This window comes from Dunckerocampus dactyliophorus, chromosome 12 (genome assembly GCF_027744805.1).
Source record: "Dunckerocampus dactyliophorus isolate RoL2022-P2 chromosome 12, RoL_Ddac_1.1, whole genome shotgun sequence".
Classification (NCBI taxonomy): domain Eukaryota; kingdom Metazoa; phylum Chordata; class Actinopteri; order Syngnathiformes; family Syngnathidae; genus Dunckerocampus; species Dunckerocampus dactyliophorus.
In genome coordinates, this window is record NC_072830.1 from 11,700,641 (window position 1) to 11,719,871 (window position 19,231).

The 19,231-nt window shown below is 38.6% G+C and overlaps 2 protein-coding genes across 2 annotated transcripts in view; both read left to right on the forward strand.

Annotated features, from left to right (window-relative positions):
- Nucleotides 1–2,665: 2,665 nt before the first annotated feature.
- linc.pou2af1 (lnc RNA pou2af1) lies at nt 2,666–7,892 on the forward strand. Its single transcript, XM_054794566.1, has 5 exons — nt 2,666–2,745; nt 4,128–4,228; nt 4,399–4,450; nt 5,515–5,768; nt 7,320–7,892. Exons 1-5 carry the CDS (start codon nt 2,739–2,741, stop codon nt 7,590–7,592), a joined length of 687 nt encoding a protein of 228 aa, XP_054650541.1. The 5' UTR covers nt 2,666–2,738; the 3' UTR covers nt 7,593–7,892.
- An 811-nt stretch (nt 7,893–8,703) lies between these two features.
- Nucleotides 8,704–19,231, forward strand: part of LOC129191467 (POU domain class 2-associating factor 1) — a 49,361-nt gene continuing 38,833 nt past the window's right edge. Inside the window, exon 1 of the mRNA XM_054794847.1 lies at nt 8,704–8,734. Coding sequence (XP_054650822.1) covers nt 8,704–8,734 — 31 coding nt within the window. The remainder of the gene's footprint in view (nt 8,735–19,231) is intronic.

The window sequence follows — 19,231 nt, forward strand, 5'->3', positions numbered from 1 at the left end:
AAACGCTGTGTGTACACTTTGATCAAATGGATGAATGTTATTTCGTGAACACAATGAATATATTGTTATATATATATATATACATATATATAAATGTGTAAAAATCCAAGATACTGCAGAAATATGACCTACATATAGATAAATAAAAACAGCAGTATGACAGATTTTTTTTCCTTCATTAATTTACTTTTTTCCTTCCTTTCAGTGTAACCAACACTTAACAATCAACATTCAAAATAATAATAAATCATAATAATTGTAATTAATAAAATAAATAAATAATAAGAAATACAATTTTATTTTTACAAATATTTTTCCTCCCTTGCAGTGTTACTAAAGCTTAACAAGCAACATTATTATTATTATTATTACATATTATTTGGTATGTATATAATTAAACAAGAACATTATAACAAAATAACCTGCAAGTGTGGAAAGGACCACACATGGCATCATTCATTACCATTCCAATAATCCATTAATTACCATTCCAAATTGATTTTTACATTTTTTTTTCATGACCATAATGAACAACAGAAATTAGATTTAAAAGTACTTATATTACATGGATATTTAACTGGAAGTATTTACACAATGCAACATTTATTTCAGCAATGGCATTGCTAATACATTTGATAGACTATAGTCTAAATCATCATCATCACTCACGTATCATTAATTCAACTAATGACCCAGAGAAACAAATTAGCTTAAAGATCTATTGTGTGGGAGTCCCATACAACAAGTCTTGTCCAATGTCCTGTTAATTTACAACATGTAAATCTACAACATTTTTATCACACGTACTGGTCTTTGTTTTTGGGGAACTTGAATATTTACAAATCTGGGCTTTTGGAACGTCTATTAGAACAATTAATGGCTGAGCAGTGTGCCAAGGACATGTTGTCAATACAATGTTTCTGGATTCTGCTCTCATCATGGCGGCCAAACCCACGCAGGGTTACCAGGGTTATGGAGGTGGATGCCGAGTCGGCCCTCCTGTTTAGTCTCCTTAGTTTCTGGAGGCTGGTTTTACCGTGGGAATCCACAGCATTATGCCACAGCATTTTATGCCACACAGTCAAAAAATTGTGTTGGTAAAATTATGTCATAATGGCCAAATACAATTAAAAAAAAGGATTTTTTCAGCCTTACCTGTGAAGAGTAATCCTGTGAGATCTTGTTTGGACTGTAAACCGGTTGGTACAATTCCATGCACAACAGAATTAGGCATCTTCCCCGTTCCCTTTTGACACATTCAATATGGCGGTGAGGTCCACGTATGATTCAGCGCTCAATGCGGCCATCGACATACTGTATATAGACGCCGCATCGAGCGCTGAGTCGGAAGTCAACGTCGCCGCCATATTGGCTGTGTCAAGGCTGCGCTGTAAATGAATACAAGTAAATGTACCTACTTTCATAAAGCGCCTTTCTACAAAGAAATTTAAGTGAATTCCTCTCGTTTATACATTCACACACGCACTGATATGCTTGGGAAACAGTTAGGAAAGAACTGACGATTTTTTTTATTTTTTAAGATATTTTAATAGAGTATACAAGTTTGTAAGTGAAGTTCTCATATTGGCCAGCAGAGGGGGACAATGCATCGCCGCTGGAGTGAGATCGGCTGAACGTCAAGTAAAAGTAAGGGGGGCGGCGGCGGGTGGGACTACCTGAATGCTGCAAAGGAGAAGTTTATCAATGGAGAAAAGTTCAACAAATCTCAAAAAACAATTTTTAATGTAAAATAAAAGCAATGGAAGCAGTCACATAGTTCAAGTATATTGTTTTCTATTTGAAGTGTTGTTTTTTTAAAACGAATCATGTAATTATATAATATTGTCTATTAATAATGAAAAGTAACAAAATCATTTGTAAAGCTGTGTTAAATGGAACACGAGTGCATTGATGATGTTTTGATGTGCACTTTATGTCTTCATTCATGTTTGTGCTATTGAAAGCAATTATTGACTCATTTCTTTATAAACATAATCATAATTATCTTTTTTACCAAACGAATTAGATGTGTTTATATGTATAAATGAAAATGTATAAATAATACAACGAGTTTGAAGGTGATGGTGTTTCTGCAGGTTGAAGGCCTGTCCTTCCAAGATGGCTGCTACCTGGGCCACGCCCACCCAATTCCCAATTTCCTCGGCTTTTTCCAATATTAAAGTGTAAAAAGCATGCGATGAGTGTGCCGACGCGAGTGCAGCGAGTGTGGGGACTTATCGAACGAAGTAAACAGTCCTCAAGTTGCACACGAGACGATCTTTGGCGCAGTGCTCGACGAGGGGCTGTGCCTCTGTCATATCGCAAAAGGTGCATAAAATGAATAAAAGTAGCATTTCTTGGGCATCAAAATGTCAAAAGAGCTTGTGATGCATTAAAGTGATGTGTGTAGTAGATGTAGTAGTGGGAATATTTGCTGAAAAAGGCATATAACTTGCTTGCTTCTGAATATTCAAATTGAAAGTAACGCGCAATCAAATCATTGTCAAATCATGGACTTCTTGGCCTTTTAAATAGTCGGCATGGAGCAAGAAATTCCCAAACTAAAATCTTCCCAGCTATATTACAATATTCTTCCATGCTCTCATGCCGCTCTGACACTTTTGCCTGCACTTTTTGGGAGACTTTTGCACAATTTTCGTTCTTGTGTTTGTGTTGAGGGGCAGAGGAGGACATTCAGGAAGGTCTCCAGCAGGAAACTTCTCACCACCACCATCATCATGTCTGGTGAGTTCCCATCACGTCGAATGCACTTGCAGCTTTTCTTCTGTTCCACACAAAAAAAGACAAGATTAGTGAGGATGTGGTGGGGTGAGAGAAAAGAACAATTCGTGCAGGAGATACCATACTGTCCTTCACTTCACCACAATTCCCGTGAGGGACAATTGCTTCCCTTTAGCGGAGAAAATTCATTCCCTTTATTAACTACAAGCAATTACCAAGCTTTATTGGAAGAAATAAGAACATATCTTTGCATTTTCATGCGCGTGCATCTTCAGTGACGATTTTTTGTCATACTGAAATTGTATATACGTGTATATAAATACATATACGGATGAGGTTGTTCTTCTATATGTGTGTGATATAGAGAATCTGCTTTATAAATCGGCGTGGATGTTTGCGGCGCAGGCTGTGTTATGAAACGGGAGGACTAAAAAGGTGTGGGACGTGTCTGTAGAATTTAAGACAATGTCTGAATATGAATATGAATATTTATCAGCTTCCTGCAGGAGGGTTAGCGCTATCACCTTTTCTTGCAGGAGCACTTCTTTCCCTGCACCATTTACTTCTTTATGACACATATTTATAGACATTTACGTGTATATTTAGGGCACTTTACTACATGACATTTATATGCATGGCATTTATTGCTGACAGATCGAACATCGATGTGATTTTTTTAACGAAAGTGATCGATTAAACAACATGAATGATTAAAGTTAGGATTAAAAAAAAACTGGCGTGCGGAGGAATTCATTTCCTTTCTGCGTCTTTGTTTGGATTTGGAGGTGAAAACGCCGCGCGTCGATTTGAAAGTAAATGACCCGAGAAAACTTCAAGCACTTTCTCATGCATTATCATCCACGTCTGTCTATATTATACATATATCCATATCTATTCCAAGAAATCAATGGGATGATCGATACTTACAGCCGCGTGTGCTTTGGCGGAGGTCTTTGCGCTAGCGCGCCGATCCCACACTTTCTCTGTCGGGGGCTTGCTGCTGACTGGGCCGGAAAGGGAGAGCACAGACCCGGGAGGAGCACAATGAGGCTCCGGGTGAATAGAGCTGCGTGTTTAAGCATTATTTTACGCGCACACACGCAACTTTATTTTTATTTATTTTATTCCAACACCATTTTATGACCGAGTGTATCTCGTGTGACATCAAAAACACATTCACATTTTTCCAAACCAACAAATGAGAGAAATGACCAAAGTTTGATTATTCTTTTATTTACGGAGGTCAAAAGTGAGGAATGTGGTTGAGGCTGTGTGTTGGGGGAGGGTGTGTGTGTGGGTGTGTGTGTGTGTGTGTGTGTGTGCGTGTGTGTGTCTGTTTGTGTGATTGTCCTGTGTTGGCTAAACATGCTGTTGTCTTCATGCAGATAAAGGTCGGGTGTATCAGGGTGTGAGGGTGAAGACTACAGTCAAAGAACTCCTGCAGAGGCACAGAGCTCGAGAGGCCAACCGTAAAAAAGTCAAAACGGTATTTAATTTTTGATTTTGTTATTTTTATGTATGATTCCACAGTAAATAATTGTGACTTGTGGTATAAAGTAAATGTAATTTATTTATCCCACAATGGGACATTTAGAAAAAAAAAGTGTGCAATAAAGGTATCTCATGGAATAAAAATATATTCTTGCTGATCTTCAGATATCTCAAGCTTGTTTGGAGCTTCAGGCTCTTTGTGCGTCAACTCTTCCAAGTAAGTGTGCACCAAATCATTCCAATATTCTTAAAAATCTAGTATATTTATTAGGGGTGCACGATAATTATCGGGTTGATAGGCGGGAATTATGACGTCACACCAATAAATCCGCCAACATGAAAAATAGCTCCGATAACCGATCATTTAAAAAAACGCTCCAATGAGGCATGGGCAAATGAAGTGCTGCGTTTTTCTCCCGCCTGTGTTGTAAAATACCCTGAGCTCACTTGTGACGAGCCCAAATATAGTGCACCTTCCTGGGCCACGGCAGGGTGGCTCTCTCCGCTCTATACTCTGGTTCTCCTGATAGTAGTGATACAAATCAGCAAGTACAGCTGGTCAAATCCTAGTTTGTTCCAGTCCTTCTTACGTCCAGGTGTGCACAACATCCAGTTCAATCTACATTAAAAGAAAGTAGATATAAAAATATATTGGTTATTGGCATCGGTTTGAAAAATCGTGCATCTCTAATATTTATATTATGCTTATTATATATATTAAACATCCTTAGAATATCATTGTAAAATCTCTTAGACTGACTCCACACAGAGTGAAATATTACAATGCATTTCTGCATTTCATCATAATTTTGCTGATTACAGCTAATACAGCTAATCTTTTAAAGTGTTTAAGTTTATTATGACATTTTCGCAGAGCTGTTGGAAATGTCAATTTCTCTTGTAGATAAATAAAGTATCTATCTATCTATCTATCTATCTATCTATCTATCTATCTATCTATCTATCTATCTATCTATCTATCTGATCAAATGTGAAAAATGAAATTGAATATTGTACATTTTATGCTGGTATTTGGTGGCGCAGTTTATTGTATGTTTATAGAAACAAGCATACTTTACAATCATGCATTTTGCTTGAAATTAATGTACACTCATAAAATGAAATCAAAATGAAAATGAAAATGTTCTTAGAGGGACATTTTGTAGGCTGGTGCTGTGATGACGTCATCATCTGACATGATTGACACGTGATCCTAGCAGCCTTATTGAATCCCCACATACAGGATCATATCTGGTTGCTGACTTTTCGCCATACTTTCAGATGTTGCTCTAGAGGCTCCCCCAGTGAACCCCCCCGTGGACCCCGGCCCTCGCAGCGCTGCAGCCCACTTGCTGCGCCCCGCCTCCGATATCCAGGAGCGTCAGAGCAGCTTCTGGTGCAACCAGCAGCCTTTTGGAGACACGACGAACAACTACAACAATACCTACAACAACAACTACTACTACAACACCGACACGTGCCTGCCTGCTTTGCCGCCATGGAGCCTCCCCGCTGAGAATGACGACTTTGTGATGGTAGGTTGAAAAAAGTATTGTGTATCATCATTTACCAACACTCTTTATTGATTATATATCAGACAAGAAGAGCAATCGATGTGTTGTTGACGGTACAGCACTAGTACTACTACCACTCTACTCACAGCCATAACTACCACACCGTTCTATCGCGGTTTTTTAAAAATTAATTAAGAAATAATTGCTGTTTCGTGGTTGACTACAGCCCATTATTAATCCAAAAATGCATACTTAAGCAAATGTTAAGTATTCCTGGCCTAAATTAAGCATTTTCATTTGATGAACTGTAGTCTACTGGCCATGAGGTGTCACTAGTAAGATGCACCAGACGCCAACGACAGGTTTTTATTGTTTTATAATATTTTATCTCAGGCACAATATAATAACATAATAATAATGCAGTTGTGGCGGTACTCTACCTAAAGTTCAACTCAGAATCCCCCAACGTCGCTTCCTGTCCACATGTCAGGAAGACATTTATTGAAACACACACGAGCATGAGTCTTATTTACATTCTAAATGGCTTATTTTATCCGATTACGTCTAGTATATTGTGTACTAGATGTCTAGTAAATGTCTCGAGGTGCTCTAATGGTGTTAAAAATCATATTTAGAAAGTCATAAACAGGTTTTTCCATGCTCTAACTATGAAAATATTCCCTTTATTAATATTGAATCCTATTTGGCGGAAATTCAGTTATCATGATTGGGGTCTTGAGGCAATTAACCGCCACAAACGAGGGATTATTCGTAATGGCGGCCGAATAACTCAACGTCTGTACATCACTTTGGCCGTTTATGTGAAAAAAGCTGAGCACTCAAACTGTCTTGCGAGCAGAAGCTAGCTAGACACAGCATCAACAGTAGTGATGTGTCGGTCGTGAACAAATCGGCTCTAAGAGCCAAGGCTCTTTGAAATGAATGGCAGGAGCCGGCTTGTGTCGTTTGAAGTCAATTAGTTTTTCCTCGTCTTTTTTTCTGTTAAAGGTGGATGTCATTGGTCAAGATGTGTGGGGGCGTCTCCGTGTGCACACTGAGCAAGGGGAGGGGCGGGGTTAAACACACGTTGTGGTGCTCTTAGAGCCGATTTGTTCATGAGAAATTTGCATGAAGAGATTTGACATTTGATTTAAGACAACAAAAAAATATAAGGAGCCACTTTGGAACCGAAAGTGACAGCTCTTTTCAATGACTGAGCCAAAAGAACCGTCTATCCACAAAGAGCCGAAATTTCCATTACTAATCAACAGTGCAAAAACTTCCTGATTCTGTTATTCTACTGACTTTGTCTCCAAAAGCTTACTCTAACCAGCATGCGCAACATTACTGCCCCCTACAGCCCACACACTAAACAGCAGCTTGGAAACACAATACACTTGTCGCTACAGTATTCTACAAGTATGTATGTACTGACAGTACTTTTATTTCTACAGTGTCTTCTAAACACATTTGTATTACAATGAAAGTTTGTCTTGGAAAGCAACATTGTGATTGATGATTCTATGTCAATGAAGAAAAAATAAGTAAAATATGAATCCCTCTTCCATGCAGGCTCTTTGCTCCTCACCGGAGTCACTGAAGCTCTGCAGCCCCGCGGATTCTTTCTCCTCCTCTCCCTCTTCCTCCTGCTACGACTCTCCTCCCAGGATGGAGAGCAGCTTCAGCGGCTTCACGTCAGAAGATTGCTCCTGCCTGCCCCCCCAGGAGAGCTTCTGTGCTCCTCAGTGCTCCTCTTACTACACACAGTACACAGACTTTTACTCCTTCCCGACGGAGGAGAATTGCTACAAGATGAGCACCGACATGTGTTACAATGTCCTATGATGCATGAATGAATGAATGAATGAATTTGTTTTTTTTATACTCAGATTTATTTTCGTACACACGTGTCTTTCTTAATAAAAAGAAGCAAACACATTTTGGCTCTGTTACTTTACAAAAACAAGCTTTTTTTCTTTTTGTTTTTAAAGGAAAATGAATGAAATGCAATAATCACACACACTGCATGCTACCACATCAGTACTTCAAAGTAAATTAAGTACATTATTCGTGTAACTATACTATTTTCTGATTCATTCGTTACATTAGTATTGTTAAATATGCTATTTCATCATTCATTAATTACAATCATTAATTACCTCTTTGTTAGGGAATTATATTATTATTAGATTTTTGATGTCATTGTTTCATTGCATTATTAATCTGCAATATTTGATTTCATTTTTATTAATTCCATTATTAATCAGAAATATACAATTTGTTTATTACATATTAATATTACATATGTGTTTTGCGCTAGCCATATTAAAAATATGTATTTGTTAAAGAATTACATTATTCATATTCAATAAATTATTTCATTATTCATTAATTGTCCTGTTAATATTAGATATATGATTTCATTGTTAATGATATTAACAATTAATTAATTACGTGTATGGTTTCACCAGAGATGTCCGATAATATCGGCCTACCGATATCGGTCAATATTGGTATGAGGAATTTTCCCTATAATGAAAGCCGATGATAAACATAATGCTTTTTATAGGCCTATGGGCTCCCGTATTTTCCGGAGTGCATATGATGAAAGCCGCCTCTCAAGCGTGTAAACAACCGTGGGTGGCTAGTAGTAGCAAGCTAGCTCTCGCCTTCCATTCCATCCATCAATTTTTTATGCCACTTATCCTCACTAGTTGGAATGTTGCAATTCCTGGAAGTAAGCGACTGTAAAATCTGACACTGTGTACGTGCGCTCGATTAGGAGAGTTAGTGGGGACGTCCATGAAAACGCTGCTTTTTCATATGATATCGAGTGTATTTTCAGTTGCATACATGTTTGTTCGGTAGATTACTTCTTCCTCTTCAATTCTGTATCAGATTTGCAGAGTGTTGGACGGATTCAAATATTAAGTCCAGCTTTAAGACTTTCGAACTCATGAATCGGAGCTTCAAGACAACATTAAAAGGTATGTAGAATATAAATTCACTTTAATATCTATCTGCAGATGAAATTTCATTAAAATCTGATGGTACCAAATATGTTAATTTTGGCGCGGAATTACTGTGTACATGCAATTGTGTGGCGTGGAAACAAATACAGCGAATACAGTCCCTGGACTTTTTGATGATCAAAAAATGTAAGTGGCTACTCGCTGACTTCTAAAACAAATGTCATGTTATTCATTAATTGTAATATTTATACTAAATATATTATTTCATTGTTTGTTGTTCATTTTTAACATGAAATATTTGATTCCATTGTTAATTACCAGCCCATATACCCATCACAACTGAACTAACAGGAAGTATTATTATTATCAATGGGAAGCCTTTGAATCTTTTACTTCACAGTAGTGTAGAACGGCATTACACTTTGATATATTTGTATTATTTGAATAACAATATATATACATAACATCAAAATATATAGTACATAATAATCATACAACTCTTAAGACTGTTGTGCTTTTTGACACCACTGCAAACAATAAAAAATGCATGTGTGATAAAGTTAAGATGACTTTTCTCTTGACTTCCTCGTCCCGGGAGGGACTTTTTCTAGTTTTTGGCCCCAAGGGTGAAAGCCCAACCACCAGGCACTCGTCCATCCCCCGGGCCTGGCTCCACACGCAGGTCCAGTGTGTCCTTTGGCGTTTCTATGTGAGGACCACTTTGCCTTGGGTAGTCCTAGCAGGGCCAGACAGCGCCAGCATAAGATAGTGACTCCATAAAGCAGCCATAAAGTAGTTTTGTGTTTGTGTTGTGTGAAAAGAGAGAGAGAAGTATTTGGTGTCTTGCATGCCAGCTGCAGCTCACACCCCATTCCTCATCTTGTTTGCACTGTCAAGTTAAACATTAAGAGATTCAGTTGGAGCATGTGTGTGCATGGTTAGCATGTTAGCTTGCAAAATCCAAAGCACACGTGCATGTCCTCACATGTGCGGCTGACATTCACTTTGGCTTTCTTTCAGTCAACACTTACCAGCTATTCAAACACAATAAGTGTTTTGAGTCATACAAATTGCTATTATGGGGTGACTTGATTCTATTTGCTCTGTTCAGTCCAATCGACATCTTTCAATTCCAAGTATTGGCACTAAAAGCTAATATGTCTATGCATGTGTTTTAGTATGACTCTATTTATCTTTATGGAAATGTTGATTGATACGCCATAAAACCACTTTAGCACAGTGGGAGAGTCCCTGCATGCATGAAGGTGACACTTTAGGGAAGCTGATGTTTTCAGGAACAGTGAATGCACCTGCACACTGCTTACTTTACAAATAGGGAACTTCCACCACTTCCTGAATATAACACTACGGAGCCCCGGAGGGGACATGGAGAAAAAAAATATGATGGGTAAAAAAAAAAAAAAAAAAAAAAGAACGAACTTTTGCGTTCCCTCGCAAAACTTTTGCGAGATACGCAAAACTGTTTTGCTTCCGGGATCAATAACTCCCAAGTGAATGGTTCTAACACAGCAAACCATACCTATTTCCAACTGTGGCAACACAGACAAACAGCTACAATCCAGTTTTTATCAAAACGAGCCGTGTTCTGTGCAATCTGACTTCTATTGATCTCTAGGAGAAGCCGGCAGCGAGACCGGAGCGGAGGGACCGTCTACAAATGTCTTCTTTTTCTTCTGTATTATGGCGGTTGGCATCAATGTTGCCAACTCCTCAGTAAGACAAGTATCTATTGGCTGTTCTGAAAGGCGATATATGGCGTCATTGGCTACAAATATATTTATACGAAGCAACAAGTTTGTGAAAATGAACTTTTGCATAATTTTGGGCAATTTTTATTAGGTTGTTAATAAATTCACTTCTGGAATGTGTAGGACCACAAAACTCACCTCACACATCAACGGCATTCTTCTGTTCATACTACAGCAAAGACTTTGGGAAAATGTGCTTTTAAATAATTTTGGGGAAATGTTATTGTTTAATAAATGCAATTGTGTAACATGTCCGGTCAATAGCTTCACTTGGCCATTGATTTGTGAGGTGAATTTTGTGGTCTTACTCTTCACAGAAGTGAAGTTATTGAACGGAATTTATTAACGATAATTGTTATGAAAATTCCCCAAAATTATGTAAAAGCACATTTTCCAAACTAGTGGTCATTGTGGAGGTGTGTTTGGGCTCCTTATCATGGAGGTAAACAATCCTGCTGCTCACTCTCAAGGTCTTGGTAATCTTCTTATGGCCTAAAATGCCACTATGTAGAGCAACTTTTTTTTTTTCCCACATCCTCACGGAGTTCTTTGCAAAGAGGTGCCATGTTGAACTTCCACTGGCCGCTTGAGATAGTGTAAGAGCAATACACCTGCTCCCCATTCACACCCGACCGCCTTGTAACACTAACGATTCAAATGACCCCAGGATGAAGAAATGGCTAACTGGACCAAATTAGTACAGTTTAACATTAAGGTGTACATTTAAGGTGTACTCACCATTGGTTGCCAGCAGTTTAGACATGGATGGTTGTGTGTTATTTTGAGGGGCCAGTAAATGCACACTTTTCATGAGCTGAGCTCAAATTGGTAAAACTTTTTGTATACACTCTAAGTGACCTAGTGACCTAAGTGACCTAGTCCTAATGAGGCTTGAGTGTAATAAGTAGTAATTTAATGAAGATTAAGAAAACATTTTGTTTTAGATCCCGCTCTTCAAAACAGGGTGATGTCCACCCTCGCGAATGTGTGATTCATGGATGCATGGATCTCCACTATGCTCTCAGTGTGCCGCAGGAGCTGAGTGCAATGCTTGTGACTGCTTTGGGGAGGGGCAGTACTGCTGCTCAGTGAGAACAAACGGTACACCGCCTCTCGCCAAAAGTCAGCTGGGATAGGCTCCAGCATACCCCCGCGACCCTAATTAGGATAAGCGGCATAGAAAATAGATGAATGGATGGAATTTTACATCCATAGATTTTTGTCTGTATCCATGATAGATGTGGTAACAACAGTCAGGAGTTGACTGAAATATGCCCTGGACAGACTCGGCAGCGGGGGAAGACCGAAGAACTACAATTAATAAATGTGATGAATTAAATGTATTTTCATGATAATGTTGTTCAAAATAAAACATTGTTTTAATGTTGCAGTACAACGTTGCTTAAACGTTGCATGTCAACACTGTCTCAATGTACAATTAAAAATATTGTGCAACTAAATGATCACCATCATGAACGTTTATTCAACACTGTATCAATGTTGTGTGCCTGCTGGGATACAACTTCATGTCAAAAAAATCTATCCCTTTAAAGTGTCTGTGTAGGCTCTCAGTCGTACAGGAGTTGTCCATCGAGGGAAAGGCTTCTTGAGACGTCATCTGTACTTCTGTGAAGAAGGTGTCGGACGTTTCGCTCCTCATCCGAAGAGCTTCGTCAGCGAACTAATGAGTGCTGGTAGCCTAGGCCTTAAATACAGTAAGAGTGGGCGGAATTGGTGTGCCAACACCCTCCTCCTATTGGTTCCTTACACTAAGCCTGGGCGGAGTAGTGGTATAATCCTCTCCTGCTATTAACACCTCCGATAAAAGGGAAGTGTCGCTCCCTGAGTTGGGTATGAACGACTCTGATACTGGTTTGTTAGCATCTATTGTTCTGGCTCGGCCCTGGCTTCACCTCATTTGCAAGACTAAGAGCTGTGGGTTTTGGTCTCAGTAACCTGCTGAACACAGGGTCCAAATTAAACCTCAAACCACCATTCCGATTCAATGATGGGTTCTGTTGTTTGACAAAAATAGCTTCCTTTACTCCTCTTTCAAACCATCTGTTTTCTTTGGCCAAAATCTTTACCTCGCTGTCCTCAAAAGAGTGATTGGTTGCTTTAAGGTGTGGATGTACTGCTGATTGAGGACCACTAGAATTGTCCCTGCGATGTTGATAAAGCCTTTTTTGGAGCATTTGCTTAGTTTCTCCAATGTAGTGCTCTTTGCATTCCTCATCTTTACAGTGGATCGAATAGACCACATTGCTCTGTTTTTGGTTTGGAGCCTTGTCTTTAGGATGCACTAATTTTTGTCTCAGGGTATTTACTGGTTTGAAATAGGTAGGAATTTTGTGTTGCCATAAGATCCTCTGGAGTTTTTCAGAGACCCCCGCTACATAAGGGACTACCACTCCTCTCCTTTTTGCTTCTGTGGGTTTTTGGGTTTCTTCCCCTACTCTCTTCTTTTGACATTTGTTAAAAGCCCACCGCGGGTACCCACAGGTTGAGAGTGCTCTCTGGACATGTTGTGTCTCCTTTTTCCTTCCCTCAGCACTAGTTGGTATTTGTTCCGCTCTGTGTTGGAGGGTCCTAATAACCCCTAGTTTATGTTGTAGTGGATGGTTTGATTCAAAAAGCAGGTATTGGTCCGTGTGTGTGGCCTTTCTAAAGACCTCTGGAAGTAGCTGTCTGTCCTCTCCTATAATTACCTTGCAGTCTCAGAAGGCTAGTTGGTTTTCTTTAGTGTCCTCGCTAGTAAATTTGATATTGGTGTCCACCGCATTGATATGATCTGTGAAAGACTGAATTTCCTGTTTTTTGATTATGACAAAGGTGTCATCCACGTATCTAAACCAGTGCCTTGGTTTTGTCCCTGAGAAGGATGTGAGAGCCTGTTTCTCCATCTCTTCCATGTACAGATTCGCCACTATGGGTGAGACTGGTGAGCCCATAGCACAACCATGAATTTGTCTGTAAAGTCCCCACCTCAGCAGCAGTCTCGGTGGTGAGGAAGAGACTGCTTGAGGACTCAACTCTGCATCGGAGAACAAAACTTAGTGCTGACCACATCTGCCAATTATTGGAAATTTGCCTTAACACTACATATTTTCAGTTTCAAGGGAAATTTTACAGACAAATTCATGGTTGTGCTATGGGCTCACCAGTGACGCTGACCTCTGATGGCTCCTCAGTAGTGCGAGGAAAGCACAACAGAGTTGCAGCTTTTATTCAAGCGGAAAACACCACACCTAAAATTATCTTTCCTCATAATATAAGACTTTATTCTCATAAAATTGTGACTTTTTTTCTCTTTAGAATACAACTTTTTCTCTTAATATTTTCACTTTGTTCTCATAAAGTTACAGTTGCATTTTCCATTTATGCTGTTTTTTTTTTCAACTGTATATTTCAACTAAATATTTTCCAACTATTTAAATTTTCCACATGTACATTTTCTTGCCATAATTATGACTTATTCACATATTTTGACATTTCCTATATTATAACTTTTCCCAAACGTAATTTTCCAAAATTTACAACAAAAAAATGCATTTTTCCTTTAATATTTCAACATTATGCTAATAAAATGACATTATTTTTCCTCATGTTATAATTTATTCTCAGAAAATTGCAACTTTTGTATTTAGAATCTAACCTTTTCTCTTAATATTATGACTTTGTTCTCGTAAAATTACAAAATTACAGCTGCATTTTCCATTTCTGCTGTTGTTTTTTTTATTTCCTCCTATTTAAATTTTCTTCTTGAAATTATGACTTATTATGACTTATCCTAATATTTTGACTTCATTCAAGATTGAGCATTGATGATGTGCCTTTGATGCGAGATGTGGATTTATCTTCTTAGAACTGTATATTCTGTATATTCCACAATTTTAAGTGGTGAAGTGAAATTATATGTTAGAAATAAACATGCAATGGAAATCAATAAGGATTTATCCATCATTGCATGGCAACATCAGGCTGACTGTAGTTTCTGGACTAAAAGATACTAGCATTTTCACTCGCCTGAACTTGAAAAGGAAGAGAAGATCACAGAGGAGGCTTTATCAAATCAACTCCACTAGAATTACTTGAGTTTTATTTCACACTTCAACTATTTACAGGAGCACATGTTAGGTTGATAACCTTCGAATCAAAGAGAAATAGCATGAAATTAATACTCATTACTACAGTTTGTAAGTTAGGGACAATACTAGTTGTTACACACCAGTGGTATTTCCGGTCTTCTCTTGTTACTAACATTCAAATAGTTTTCATAGTACTTTCTTTTGTCTGCTCCCTTTACCAATTATTTACTTTGTACAACCGCCTAGTTAATGCGTGTCATAGTTATGTCACATGGGTTTTAAACAAGTCATCATAATGGGACACCACTTGATTCTCTCAAAAAAACTCAACAAATGTAATAAATTAAACAATAAAAAATCAACAAATGTATAAACCTTATCAAGCATCATTTAAGGTTTAACAACCTCCCTGTTTGGCTTGCTCTCCTCTTGTCGTTGATGTTCTCCCTCAGATTGTTTTTTAAGAAAGCCCAGAATGTCATTTTGGTACTGGAGTGCTGGATTGTGTAGCAGAGGGCTGACGTTCGGTTAGCTCAGCATCTCCTGCAGAAATGACTCTCCTGATCGAAATGTTAGGACCGGTTGAAAAATTGCTAGAATTTGCATTTTGCACATTTGGATCTTAATGAGCTACAATATGCAAAAGACAAAAACAATGTGGAGCTTGTAAATTTAAAAAAACAAAAAAAAACAACCTGAAATAGGTTGTTTATCACCTGATCAAAAGTTTAGGAACACAGGCTATAAAAGCCAAAATCTGCTCAAATTTGTCATTTTCTGTCAGCCATTCGCTCTGATGGCTAACCTGATGGCTAACGCTAAGAAGCTTTATCTTTTTGAACGTGGTCGGATTGTCGAGCTGCTTAAGCAAAGCCTCTCACAGCGTGCCATTGCTGCTGAGGTTGGGTGCAGTAAGACAGTCATTCAAAATATTTTGAAAGATCCTGAGCATTATAACCAACAGACGACATCTGCGGGAAAAGGGTTTAAAAAACAAATTCAAAGACCTCGTCCCCTTCAACGCCACAAAACTGCCTGTTTAGACTTTGCCAGGAAGCATCAAACATGGGACATTGAAAGGTGGAAAAAAGTTTTCTTCTCTGATGAGAAAAAAATGTAACCTTGACGGTCCGGATGGCTTCCAACGTTACTGGCATGACAAGGAGATCCCACCTGAGATGTTTTCTACCCAGCACAGTGGAGGGGTAGACAAATAATCATATTCTGGGGTGCTTTTTCATTCAGTGGAACACTGGAGCTTCAGGTGGTGCAGGGTCGTCAAACGGCAACTGCTTACGTGCAGATGTTGCAACGGGCATCCCTCATGACTGAGGGCCCTCGTCTGTGTGGTAACAGCTGGGTTTTTCAACAGGACAACGCTGCAGTTCACAATGCTCGCCTGACCAAGGACTTCTTCAGGGAGAATAACATCACTCTTTTGGAACATCCTGCATGTTCCCCTCATTTAAATCCCATAGAGAACATTTGGGGATGGATGGCAAGGGAAGTTTATTAAAATGGCCATCAGTTCCAGAAAGTTGATGCCCTTTGTGAAGCCATCTTCACCACTTGGAGCAATGTTCCCACTAGCCTCCTGGAAACACTCACATCAAGCATGCCCAAACCAATTTTTGAAGTGATTAACAAAAACGGTGGAGCTACTCATTACTGAGTCCTACTGAGAACAATTTTTGTTCTGGTTTGGAGAGTTTTTTTGTTATTTTTTGAGCAAAGGTCTTAAACTTTTGATCAGCTGATAAACAGCCTATTTCAGTTTAATTGTTGTTTTCAATAAATTACTTTTTCAAAGTGCTTTTTGTCTCACTCCCCCTTCTTGAGGGAGGGAGGGAGGGAGAGGTTCCGCAGGTCCTTCATACCGACCGCTGTCAGGCTCTACAACACCTGCACCACCTGAACCATGTTGTAGACACTATGCTTTCTTTACACTGTTCTCTTTACTTGTCTTGCTTGCTTGCTGCTGTAACAAGTAAATTTCCCCGCTGTGGGATAAATAAAGTACATACATACATACATACATACATACATACATTGCTTTTGCATATTTTAGCGCTACTTAAAACCTCATTAAGATCCAAATGTGCAAAATGCAAATTCTAGCAATTTTTAAACTGGTCCTAAGATTTCGATCAAGATGAATGTATGATTGATGGGCTACAACTATTAACTCACAATAAATACAATAGTAATAGTAATAGTAGTAGAGTAATAGTGTGCTGAAAACAAATACATAGTGATGGTAAAATAATAGATGGAATAACATTTGTTAGATTCCAAATTTGAATAAAGTTTGATAATGTGGTGTGCTGTCCACATACGGCCATTTTGCTAATAACTAAACCTAAACATAGATTCTCCTCGCTAGTGAGTGATTTTAAAATACAACTTTACAATGAACAGGCTAATGTGGTCGCTATCTAATCATTGTCTAATCATTTATGAAATGCAGTAGATTGCAGTGAAGTTAGATATCGGTGTTAGCCGGCTAGTTATAACTAGCGAAAACCAACAATTCACGTGGATTAGCAAATGATTGAATATATAATAAGACATGAGTGACGTTACTGTGAAACTCAATAATTATGCGTAATTACTTACATTTATATGCTTCTTGACGTCTCCACGCTTCCATCTTCTTAGCGAGTGTTGTAGTTCCGCCTACACACTTGTTTTCTAGGGGTGTACACCCCGTAGCACTTACCGCTTACTCCTCAATTTAAGGAGAATTTGGACACCACTTGATTCACGTGAATGCACAAAACCTAGGGGTAAGGACTAGAATTGGGAATCAGCCTCTTGCCTTTTCCACAAATGATGGGCTTTTCTTTTGTTGCGCATTGAAATAACACACATTAGTTCCTCATAAAATAATTATAATATACCTAATACTTTGATGGTGTTGATGTCATCATTAAGTTAAATAATTAAATTAAAATATCCGCCTGGAATTACAGCAATTCATTTTCAATGTAACTTCATCCCCGTTTTCAGTCTTTGCGTCCACCTTTGCTAAGCTTATATTCATCTAAAATGTGGTATCAATTAGGAAAAATGTAGAAACATGCTCACTATAAATGGAAATGTGTGCCTTGATGTCGGACCGTTTTTTTGCCTCTGTTGGCTCTGCTCCATTCACAGCAATGGCAGCTGTCCCTCATTCTTTGTTATATGACCCTTTTCCAGTATTTCCACCTCCATTTCCTTGAAAGTCCGCTTCTTCATCCTCGTAGTCTTCCCACCAGCCGTGATTCCAATGCAATCAAGGCTCTTCAAATATGGACGCCACATTCATGAGTTACTTTGCATTTACCTGCCATGGTGAAGTGGGGCGAGGAAAGGGCGGAGTTGCGTACCTACACTTCTCCTCAAGGTGGAATCTATGAACCACAAATTGTGTGAATGTGTGCGTACACCACTTTTTTTTAGGTCTGAATATTTTTGTCCGTACACACATTTTGGGTTTTTGGCATACGTAGACTTTTAGTCAGATTTCCACGCACATTTTTACAGGTGAGGCTGATCTTTAGGCTCTCAAGTCGATTCTCAAATCAAAATATCGATACTTTGACACGTCAGTCATGTATATCATTAACAGGAACACAGTGGAAAGCAACTGAATTATTGAGACCTTGCCTAAATGATATGCAGTTGTATAAAATCAATGAATAAATTCCTCTGATGTCTTATATTGTTTATTTTATGAGCTATGCTATGATTTGAAATACACTACTTTTTGAAAATGTACCCCACATTTTTGGTGCATTTTCACAAAGTATCGGTATCGGATTGGTATCGTCTATATCAGCCTGAATTTGACTCCGTATCGAATCAGAAAAGAAATCAGTGTCACTACTCGGTAGTGGTATGAGGAGCTGTGCATGAGGTGCTGTGTCACGATGCCAGAAAAGCAGTTCTTCAGTGTTAGCTCCTACAATAACAATGTTCCTCTAGATGGTTAATATGCAGGTCATGTTAAGTAAATGGAACACAGCTGGCATTTTTGGAGACTTTTTTTTTAGAGGGCTTTAAAGGAAATCTGCACTTTCAAAAATCAAACAATGTAGAACATAATTACAAACAATATAAGATATTTAAGCAAAGTCGATAAATCATGTCAGGGACCCTTTAATGATGAATATCCATAAATGAAACCTGTTACCTATTATAACCTGTTACGACTATGAAGCCCTCTAAAAAACCTTATATACATGCTGTGATCATGCATTAAGAGGTACATTGATAATAACGTGTAATACTTACAGTATCTTGCTGTATTTTGATGATTTAAAACCGGATTTATTACCGGAACATTTTTCCTAGGCGCATTGATTTCACACAGCCCATAGGAGCTAATACTACTTCCGTCAACAGCAGCATAGAAACAGCGACACTTACAATGTCCGCTTTCATTGGGATGGCTTTGTCTATTTTAATAAGCGATATAACTTGTTATGATCTCATGTGTGATACTGGTGTAGCGACAGTTGCACGCAGGAGTCGAAGGAACTCTTCGGGAGTTTGTGTGTTTGCTCAAGCACATAAAAAATTAGAGGGAACATTAGGTTTGCACTATTGTGGTTCGATTTACTGCAGCACACAGGACCGTCTGGTGTCCACAAACACGTTGGACATTGTGA

Excerpts from the sequence above, each read along its gene's own strand:
- linc.pou2af1 (XM_054794566.1), top strand. Across the intron at positions 4,451-5,514 it reads TTGTGCGTCAACTCTTCCAA|ATGTTGCTCTAGAGGCTCCC; the intron begins GTAAGTGTGCAC and ends CCATACTTTCAG. Across the intron at positions 5,769-7,319 it reads AGAATGACGACTTTGTGATG|GCTCTTTGCTCCTCACCGGA; the intron begins GTAGGTTGAAAA and ends TCTTCCATGCAG.